At 44.7% G+C, this 11,079-nt stretch overlaps 1 protein-coding gene across 1 annotated transcript; it reads right to left on the bottom strand.

Annotated features, from left to right (window-relative positions):
• Positions 1-6,148: 6,148 nt before the first annotated feature.
• LOC129822997 (patched domain-containing protein 3-like) lies at positions 6,149-10,700 on the bottom strand. Its single transcript, XM_055881646.1, has 4 exons — positions 9,893-10,700; positions 9,530-9,657; positions 8,387-8,532; positions 6,149-8,214 (listed from the first exon to the last, which is right to left on the bottom strand). Exons 1-4 carry the CDS (start codon positions 10,580-10,582, stop codon positions 6,596-6,598), a joined length of 2,583 nt encoding a protein of 860 aa, XP_055737621.1. The 5' UTR covers positions 10,583-10,700; the 3' UTR covers positions 6,149-6,595.
• Between the last annotated feature and the right edge of the window lie 379 nt (positions 10,701-11,079).

Here is an 11,079-nt window from a genome sequence, read left to right on the forward strand (position 1 = left end):
GTTTAGGCAGCAACTGAATGTTGGACAGTGTGCCTTTGGAATCATCTTTACCCAGCGCCACAACAGACAGGGTCTTTGGAATCATCTTTACCCAGCGCCACAACAGACAGGGTCTTTGAGCTGAAGTACGACTCAGATTCCTCAACAGACAGGAAGTCAATGCTACCGGATGACATTCTCTGAAAGGTAGAGGTGTCTAGAGAAAATTATATCCTGTCCAAATGCACAATAAATGTGTGGCCTAAAGGTACTGAGTGAACACTAGGGCTGTGGCGGTCACGACTGTAACGGCAGTCCTCCTCCTCTTCATCTGACGAAGAGGAGGAGTATTGAGGGAACCAAGGCGCAGCGTAAAGAACAGACATATTTTATTAACGAAACAAGAACTTGATTAAACTAACCAAAAAAAAATAAAACGGTGTAGACAGACCTAGACGACTACTTACATAAAACAAGAAAACGCACGAATAGGAACATAGGCTACACAAACCGAACAAACCGTAAACAGTCCCGCGTGGTGTACAGACACAGACACGGAAGACAATCACCCACAACGAACACTGTGACAACGCCTACCTAAATATGACTCTTAATTAGAGGAACGCCAAACACCTGCCTCTAATTAAGAGCCATACCAGGCAACCCAAAACCAACACAGAAACAGAAAACATAGAATGCCCACCCAAACTCACGTCCTGACCAACTAACACATATAACAAATTAACAGAAATAGGTCAGGAACGTGACATAACCCCCCCCCATAAGGTGCGAACTCTGGGCGCACCAGCACAAAGTCTAGGGGAGGGTCTGGGTGGGCATCTGACCACGGTGGTGGCTCAGGCTCCGGGCGAGGTCCCCACCCCACCATAATCAATCCTAACCTCCCTCTCCCCCTAAAAATGTCCACCCTCAATTTACCCCCACAAAATCCTCTTAGTAACATCAATGACATGGACAGCACCGGGACAGAGAGATAAATCAAGACAGAGGGATAGCACCAGACAAAGGGATAGATCAGAAAATAGAGGTAGATCAAGATAGAGAGGGCGATCATGATAGAGGGGCAACTCCGGACTGAAAGGCAGCTCCGGACAGAGAGACAGCTCTGGACTGAGGGGCAGTTCTGGGTATATAGCCGTTTCTGGCTGAAGGGCAGCTCACGGCTGACTGACGAATCTGGACGCTCATGGCAGGCTGACGGCTCTCGACGCTCATGGCTGGCTGACGGCTCTCGACGCTCATGGCTGGCTGACGGCTCTCGACGCTCATGGCTGGCTGACGGCTCTCGACGCTCATGGCTGGCTGACGGCTCTCGACGCTCATGGCTGGCTGACGGCTCTCGACGCTCATGGCTGGCTGACGGCTCTCGACGCTCATGGCAGGCTGACGGCTCTCGACGCTCATGGCTGGCTGACGGCTCTCGACGCTCATGGCAGGCTGACGGCTCTGGCAGATCCTGTCTGGTTGGCGGCTCTGGCAGATCCTGTCTGGTTGGCGGCTCTGGCAGATCCTGTCTGGTGGGCGGCTCTGGCAGATCCTGTCTGACGGGCGGCTCTGGCGGCTCCTGTCTGACGGGCGGCTCTAGCGGCTCCTGTCTGGCGGACGGCTCTAGCGGCTCCTGTCTGGCGGACGGCTCTGTAGGCTCATGGCAGACGGGCGGCTTTGCAGGCTCATGGCAGACGGGCGGCTTTGCAGGCTCATGGCAGACGGGCGGCTTTGCAGGCTCATGGCAGACGGGCGGCTTTGCAGGCTCATTGCAGACGGATGGCTCAGATGGCGCTGGGGAGACGGATGGCTCAGATGGCGCTGGGGAGACGGATGGCTCAGATGGCGCTGGGGAGACGGATGGCTCAGATGGCGCTGGGGAGACGGATGGCTCTGGCCGGATAAGGCGCACTGTAGACCTGGTGCGTGGTGCCGGAACTGGAGGCACCGGGCTAAGGACACGCACCTTCATACTAGTGCGGGGAGCAGGGACAGGGCACACTGGACTCTCAAAGCCCACTCTATACCTGGTGCGTGGTACCGGCACTGGTGACACCGGGCTGAGGGCAAGCACATCAGGATTAGTAGGGGGAGAAGAAACAGTGTGTACAGGGCTCTGGAGACGCACAGGAGGCTTAGTGCGTGGTGCCGGAACTGGAGGCACCGAACTGGATACACGCACTTCAGGGAGAGTGCATGGAGGAGGAACAGGGCTCAGGAGACGCACTGGTAGCCTAGTGCGTAGTGTAGGCACTGTAGGTACTAGGCTGGGGCGGGGAGGTAGCAAATACCGGACCATGCATGCGTACTGGCTCTCTTGAGCATTGAGCCTGCCCAACCTTACCTGGTTGAATGCTCCCGGTCGCCCAACCAGTGCAGGGAGGTGGAATAACCCGCACCGGCCTATGTAGGCGAACGGGGGAAACCATGCGTAAGGCAGGTGCCATGTATGCCGGCCCGAGGAGACGCACTGGAGACCAGACGAGTTGAGCCGGCCTCATGACACCTGGCTCAATAACCAATCTAGCCCTACCAGTGCGGGGAGGTGGAATAACCCGCACTGGGCTATGCACTCGTACAGGAGACACCGTGCGCTCTACTGCGTAACACGGCGCCTGCCCGTAACCCCGCTCTCCACGGTAAGCCTGGGAAGTGGGCGCAGGTCTCCTACCTGCCCTTGGCCCACTACCTCTTAGCCCCCCCCCAAGACATTTTTGGGTGTTACTCACGGGCTTTTTGGGCTTCCGTGCAAGACTTGTTCCCTCATAACTCCGGTTCCTCTCTCCGGTAGCCTCTGCTCTCCTCAGTGCCTCCAGCTGTTCCCATGGGAGGCGATCCCTACCAGCCAGGATCTCCTCCCATGTGTAGCAACCTTTCCCGTCCAATATATCGTCCCAAGTCCATTCCTCCTTCTTTCTCTGTCCCTTACTCTGTTTACTCCGCTGCTTGGTTCTGGAGTTTTGGTGGGTGATTCTGTAACGGCAGTCCTCCTCCTCTTCATCTGATGAAGAGGAGGAGTATTGAGGGAACCAAGGCGCAGCGTAAAGAACAGACATATTTTATTAACGAAACAAGAACTTGATTAAACTAACAAAAAAAAAAAAAAAACGGTGTAGACAGACCTAGACGACTACTTACATAAAACAAGAAAACGCACGAATAGGAACATAGGCTACACAAACCGAGGAACGCCAAACACCTGCCTCTAATTAAGAGCCATACCAGGCAACCCAAAACCAACACAGAAACAGAAAACATAGAATGCCCACCCAAACTCACGTCCTGACCAACTAACACATATAACAAATTAACAGAAATAGGTCAGGAACGTGACAACGACATTTCGTCAGATGGTGATTGTCAAGCAAATAACTGTCGTTCTCACGTTAATGAACTGCTGATGCAGACCTTTGGAACATCTACATTTTTAAAAAGTCTAATAAATCCATGTAATATAACATACACCTTCACAACAAATCCATTATTTATTTTAGACAGGTCTAAAGAAACAAGCTATAAAGAAAATATAGTCTATTTCAAAAGAACAGAATAGAACGGCATACACTGAGTCCTTATGTTAGGTCGAACACCTCATTATCTATGCATAGTCACTTTACACATACCTACAGTACATGTACAAATTCCCTTGACTTACCTGTACCCCTGTGCGTAGACTTGGTACCGGTACCCCTGTATATAACCGTGGGACTGTTATTTTATTGTCTTACTTATTATTACATTTTTTACTTTGTTTATTTAGTAAATATTGTATTAACTCTTTTTCTTGAAATGCATTGTTGGTTAAGGGCTTGTAAGTAAGCGTTTCATGGTAAGGTCTACACTTGTTGTATTTGGCGCATGTGACAAATAAAATGTCATTTGATTTAATTTTGACAGAGCTCTAATGTCCTCTGTAGAGACAGAGCTGATGTCAATCAAAGCCTAGGCTGATACAGTCCACCGTGTTCTCTGCTGATCAGTAGGTTATTACTCTGATGGAGTTTGGGAAAATTCATTACCTTCAGTTCCAGAACTATTTGACGGGATGTATCACAGCAGTTTCCAATATGGCCTCCCTGACCCTACTCAAACGAGACTTCCTCAACGTTTTGCTCAAGGTAATAAAGTTTGCCAAGAGTGTAGGAAATCCATGGCTCAAGACTTCCTTAGCATATGTAAGGCATCTAGACTTTGAGCTCAAGTGTTGCTGCATGGATTTTGATACTCCTACCTGGTCAAAAAAGACCAAGACCTTCCATCCGAGAAGACCCATTGTCCTCAGAGACTACACATAAGTCATTGTGGAAGAAGTATTCTTTAACAACAGGAGAACGGCTCCCAAGATATTTAATCATCACATGTTTAAACTCAACCAACACTCTTCCTTCTTTGTCTGTAAAGCAACCACATACTTCATAGTGATCAACACCTTCATCAATTGCTTTCAGATACACAATAATTGTCTTTTGCAGGGGTTCAAGCACCGCCAAGTTGCCTACTGTAGCAGGAAACCCGGGCCTTCCAAAATATCTATGTGCTGCTGTAACAGGAGCAAGTTGCATCAGGAAGTCTAACACTACAGGGTGAATGCAGTATTCATGCAACTGAGACAACAATTCTTCTGGAACTGTGACAACTGAAAAAGCCTCCTTAAACTCATCAAAGACGGCAATAGGTTACAGTCATAGAGCCTCCGTGTGTAGCAAAAGTTAGGAGCTATATAATCAATGGAATATGGAATTAAAAGGACGAAATAGTTAAAAGTTAAAGGAAAGGCTACAACAACAAAGAGCCAACAGGTAGACTGCTACTTCATGTTCTGAATGGGGATGTTGTTGTAGGTCGTAGGTTTGCATTAGTTACTGACCATGCTCCCCTCACGTGGATGGCTGGTAAGAGAAACAATAACAACAGAATAGCCAGATGGTTTCTTGCTTTACAACCGTTGTCAATGTGACCAGAGGCAATTAAGCACAGCTGACGGTACTAATAACAGATTATCTTTTCCCTACAAGAGGGAGGAGGGAACCAGCAGAGGGAGGAGGGAACCAGCAGAGGGAGGAGGGAACCAGCAGAGAGAAGAGGGAACCAGCAGAGGGAGGAGGGAACCAGCAGAGGGAGGAGGGAACCAGCAGAGGGAGGAGGGAACCAGCAGAGAGAGGAGGGAACCAGCAGAGGGAGGAGGGAACCAGCAGAGGGAGGAGGGATCCAGCAGAGAGAGGAGGGAACCAGCAGAGGGAGGAGGGAACCAGCAGAGGGAGGAGGGAACCAGCAGAGGGAGGAGGGAACCAGCAGAGGGAGGAGGGAACCAGCAGAGGGAGGAGGGAACCAGCAGAGGGAGGAGGGAACCAGCAGAGGGAGGAGGGAACCAGCAGAGGGAGGAGGGAACCAGCAGAGGGAGGAGGGAACCAGCAGAGGGAGGAGGGAACCAGCAGAAGGAGGAGGGAACCAGCGAAGGGGAGAGAAGAAGAAAATAAACCATCTCTGGAGGATGGCCACCGAGAGAGAGGAGCTATCCACGAAGAACCATTAAGACGGTGACAAATCTGTGATTGTTGTTATAGTTTAAAGATAATCATCTGGTGTTCCTGTGTCATCTAATGAAGAAAATGCATGTTGTTCCTTGGGAGATTCCCATTGATTGTGTTGGAGTGTTTGTATTGTCAGAAATCTCTCAATAGAGAACTGTGTTCAATCAAGAAAACCTACTCCTGACTCGTTTATTCCACCTTTCCGCCAAATTACTTGGTCCGCTCACACTAATGAAAAAGATATTGTGTTCCTTGAAATCTTTTTCAAGATTACTCTGATGACCTTCCTAAGCATAGCCACGTTATTATTTTTCCAATAGCATATATGAAATATATTTATTTTGACTGTTAGAATGTTTGAGTCAAAATCCCTTTTCTAGTGTTAAATTTCAATCACACTAACGTTGAACTTCTGCGAAACCGATTAATCTACCATTAATATCATCAACATAGTCTACTTGCATGTAATTAATAGATGTGGTAAAATAAGAAACATGACACTCGAATGCATTGTTTATTCAAATGAATAAACAATGTGAAAAAATAGACACTACAGAAAAAACTATATTACACAGTTCGATGGACTGAAACTCAATATGACTAAATACAAATTAAATATGAAATCTCACACATATATATATTTACCTTTGCAATGCATGACACAAACTCAGTAACAAAAACAAAGAATGTGTTACCTTTAACCTATAACCTGTAATCTTTAACATATAGATTGTGTTTGTGTGCTTTTCAGAATGACTTAGACATTCGTATTCTATAGATTCCTACATATTACAACTATGACTCAAATATAATTACATTTGTCAAATGCAAGTCAGATTTACTAAGCATTTACGCACAATGTGTTATATTTTCTTCCAATAGGGGGTAAAACACCACAATCAAAGCTACAGTGTACACTTTACCATAATGTCCTTTATCATTAACTTTATTTGACATTTTTTTCTAGCTTCCATGTCTGATAGTTATCAGTAGAAACGGGTTGCAAATCCTGCAGCTGAAGTAGTGCTGAGCGACTTCAAGAATGAATGACCACCCAGCCCAGCAGTTTTTAAGGACAGTCAGAAATTGTTTTCACAAGCAATATTATCATTCCCTTTCTGTTTAAATTGATAGGTATTATCTTGAGGGTTATCACCTGCATCTTCTTCATCGCCAACTTTAGCGCCGCAGATTCCAAAGAAAGACAAAAAAACGGGGATAAACACTATTCCGTGGACGGCTCCAAACACAATGACCAAGAACATGATCTTAAAGAAGGTCCTGAAGATGTAGCTCTCAGCTGCAGACAGGGCCACCACTCCTAAGATAGTAGACACAGCTCCTTGTATGATAGGATAGCCCAAGTGATAGACAGCATCTATGGCCTTCTCATTAGCAGTTCTCTTATTGCTAGAGACAAAGGCATAGGAAATGTGAGCGGAAAAGTCCACTGAGAAACCGATGCAGATGACAAGATTGATCATGGATACAGAGTCTAGATTGACATCCCAAAATGCCATGAAACCAGCAACACCCACTATGACAGAGGCAATGGCAAAGGTCACCCACAGAGAACATATTGGGTTGGGAATCAACAGGAGAGAGATCACCAGCATGGCAAGAGTGGCAACTACAATGTTTTGGATGGTGTTACTAACAATGACTGCATATTGGTCAAAGTATATGAACGCAGGGTGGTAAACAACCAACTTTACTGGACAATCTTTAGCTGTCTCTCGAAGCTCATTCAACATGTTCTTTTCATCAACAGCTGTACTGACATTGACTGTCTGAATGAACACACGTGAGGCATATATTGTGTTGTCTGTAAAATTCACATCTTGTACAAAATCAGACCTCTCAAGAAATGCAGACAAATTACGTTTGAATGTATTTTCCTCACTTAGATTCAAATTGGTCATCTTTCCAAATGCAAGATATTGATTGAGCCAAGATATGGTCCCGTTTTGAGAAACCATTGGTAGACTTTCAAAGTTTTGAAGGCAGGAGTCAAGACTATTCCGAGCACTTTCATTCCAATATTGAAACTCACTGTCTGTCACAACAACCATAACATTTGGACCATACTCTGAAAAGAATTCATCCTCATTATCGTAATAGCTTCCCACATATGAGCTATCAGCTGCTAGGTTTTTAAGGTCTATGCCCTCTTTGATTTGGAAGCAACCATAGATGCTTGAGCCCAAATATCCAGCATAGAGCAGGATCACAAACCCCTTGGTCCAATTATTTGTTAGAAATGGACCATAGTACGTCTTAAAGAAGTTGTTAATTGGCATTGGTTCCTCTTTTCCCGTTCCATGATCATAAGCTCCCCCTACACAGCAGATATTGTACTTTTCAGAATTCTCCACTGGTTCTGGAACCTTCATGCAGGTCAGCCAATGTCTGTTGCTCTTTTCACGTCTTCCATTCAGTGCCAGAAATGCACCAAAGAAGGTGATGTTGTACAAGTAGCAGAAGAGCACAGCTGTGCCAGTATACATACAAAAGGACTGTACCGAACCAAAGGGAGTTAACAGACCAATATAGAAAGCCAGGGCATCAGTTAATGTTGTGATGGTGATAGAAACCGCTGCCTCTTTGTATGTAGCCGCCATACGATCCTCTACGTCGCCATGAACTTGAGTCTGCTGCCAGCAAGAAATCATGATGAACATGTCGTCAACACCAATTCCTGTGGAGAAAAAAGGGCACCGTTTTACAAAATGTCAGATCTTGTTTCTACCCGTGTTCATTCCTGTGATCACATCTGTTAAGATCACGATCCGAGTACATTTCATATCAGGTCAAAACAGGATGTCAGTTGCATTGGTTTATTGTATCATAATGAGAGTTTGTAAGCTTACCCAGAATCAGGAATGGAGCTGTTGCCACAGTCATAGCGAAGGGCATCCCACAGTACAGCAACAACCCAAAACTGGACAACACTGCCATACCAGCTGAGAGGACACCAAAGGTCGCCACCCACACCTTATTCCTAACACAGTCCAACCTAGACAAACACAACATTAGTCCCAGCGTGGGTAAACGCTGCTAAGTAGTGCTCTCAGTAGTGCTCTCAGTAATACAGTCACAAAATGCCTTGAAAACAGTAATGTAGTCACAATGTGGGGTCGACTGATTTGAGCCACATATCTAGTTTCAGATAATAAACACTGTTATTATCATTTATATATATTGACTGATGATGCGGAATCGTATAGGACTCCAACGAGTGGTTCTGGAATTGGATTCTCAATCCTCATATTGATATTAAATATTAGCGATAGCGATATTACTGTGCGACGAAAGTCATTGCAAAACAATTTGTATATCGATGTCGTGCCCATCAGAATGTTTCAACCTCTGTGTTGAGAAGTCGTGTTGTTACTGTCAGTTCCTGGTTCCATTTGATTTCAATCACTTTTGAACGTAACTTTCGATAATACTGAACAGAAAAATATGCAAGCAACATGTAAAATGTTGGTTTAATGAGCTGAAATAAAAGATCCCCAAGGTTTTCCATACGCACAAATAGCTTATTTCTCTCAAATTTTGTGGACACATTTTTTCTACATCCCTGTTACTGAGCATTTTTCCTTTGCCAAGATAATCCATCCACATGACAGGTGTGGAATATCAATAAACTGATTAAACATCATGATCATTACTTCTAGGTAAAATCCCAGAGATGACTAGGTGAAACATCTGTCTGTGTGCCCTGGAGCAAGGCACTTACCCCTAATTACTCCTGTACATCCCTCTGGATAAGAGCGTCTGATAAATGACTCAAATGTAAATGCTGAGAATGAGTTTTTCATAAAATAGTTTGTTTGTTTGTTAAAGTCCTTTCTGACATGTCTTTTAAAAACTATTGTGGGTCACAATGTGGATTTGATTTGGATTTAGCCCTGAATCTAGCTATTTTTACAGTCAACACTGTCATTACGATTTTCTATCGATCTGTCCTATGTTCATTGTCCTATATTTATTGAAATTATAAAAGATACCTTATACAAGATGTGATTGAAAAAGTGATGGCCAGGGCATAGGTCAATGAGAAGAGAGGAATGATGGAGTCAGAGCTCTTCTCAAACTCTTCATCTCTTGATATTGATGTAAAGTAAGATATGGTCATCTGCAAAGACAAATAAGAATATAGATACAAGACCATATTCAGGTAACATTAGTAAAACAACTCAAGATGTTTGAATAATCAAATTATCTTGACGTTACATGTTTTTTTTAATGGAGCTTAAATGTGCAGTTTGATCAATTAGGCTGTAGGCCTAAACATGGTGAGAAGACACCCATCCTATACAAGTTAACAACATAACATGTCATATGTTTCATCTCTAAAAGGATGTACTCACGCCTTCTTCTTGTTGCATCATCGACGCAGTCTCTATAAACTTCTGCAGCCACATCGTAGTTACAGTCTGGTTGTCTTCTTTTAAGAAGTAAAAAAGTCGAATTGCCTTTGCGCTTTCAATTTCAGTTGACCCAGTTTTCAGTTTCACACCACCAATTTCAGATGCGATGAAAATGTTGTCATGATACGGGTAATCAATAGTTGTTGTGGTAACATTGGGAGTTTTTACAATATCAAAGATTGAATTTGACACGCACACATCACCTTTCTTAACACAAAGGTTTGAGAAATTAAATGTTCCTACTTCAATGGCTTTCACTTCCCTGTCAATATCAACAATTTTAGTAAAAGCAGGAATTGTGAGGATATTTGCTGTAGGCGTAACAATTATGAGAGATGCAAAGGTCCCTTCAGTATAGAGCCGCAAACGAGAGAAGTCGCTATCATTCTGTGGAAAGTATTCTTTAACTACTCGTCGTTCGTCTTTCGCCGGTCCATTCATAGGTGTAAACATTTCTTCAATGCCATTTGCTTCTCTGTCCGCAAGGAAGTAAAATCCTCCGCCAAGACACGCAGAAATCAACATTGGAAGAATAAAAAACCACCAGTGGTGTCTACCAACAAAACGCCCAAGTATTTCAAATCCTCTAGCTATTGGTTTCTCAACACAGTCTGTGTTGCACCCAGCCATTTTCTATTCTCCTTTTCAACTTGTGGTATTAGAAAAAAAAACTTGCCTTGAATTATATCTGTTGACGTTACAGTCATAAGCTATACTTCCTCTGAACATGGTAACATGATAAGCTTCCTGTGAAGAGTTTTTCTCAGCAATAGCTCTGCCAGCCCTGGTGCATCTCTGATCCTATCACAGCCATGACTGCGTCAGGGCAATAAATGTTTACACATTAACTAATAAGGTGGTTTATCTGTTTGTGTTGTGATAACATCACTAGGTGTCACGCCTGCTCCAGCTCCCCCTCCCTGGCGCTCGAAGGTGCCAGGCTCCCCCAGCATTATGCACTCCTGCCACCATCAGTACACACACACATGCCTTCCCCCCGTCACGAGGATCAGCGTATTACTGGACTCACCTGGAATCAATCACCTGTGTCAATACCGCCACTATATCTGTCTGTTCCCAAGGTCTGTTCCCCGCTGTCTTTCGATAATGTTTGAGTATGATAAAAG

The sequence above is a fragment of the Salvelinus fontinalis genome, chromosome 25, assembly GCF_029448725.1.
Source record: "Salvelinus fontinalis isolate EN_2023a chromosome 25, ASM2944872v1, whole genome shotgun sequence".
Lineage (NCBI taxonomy): Eukaryota > Metazoa > Chordata > Actinopteri > Salmoniformes > Salmonidae > Salvelinus > Salvelinus fontinalis.

Bases quoted from the DNA above. Each gene is read 5' to 3' on its own strand.
- LOC129822997 (XM_055881646.1), bottom strand. From the start codon at position 10,582: ATGGCTGGGTGCAACACAGACTGTGTTGAGAAACCAATAGCTAGAGGA. The intron at 9,658-9,892 runs GTGAGTACATCC...TTGTCTTTGCAG, and splicing joins TGATGCAACAAGAAGAAGGC to ATGACCATATCTTACTTTAC. The intron at 8,215-8,386 runs GTAAGCTTACAA...TTTTCTCCACAG, and splicing joins AGCTCCATTCCTGATTCTGG to GAATTGGTGTTGACGACATG.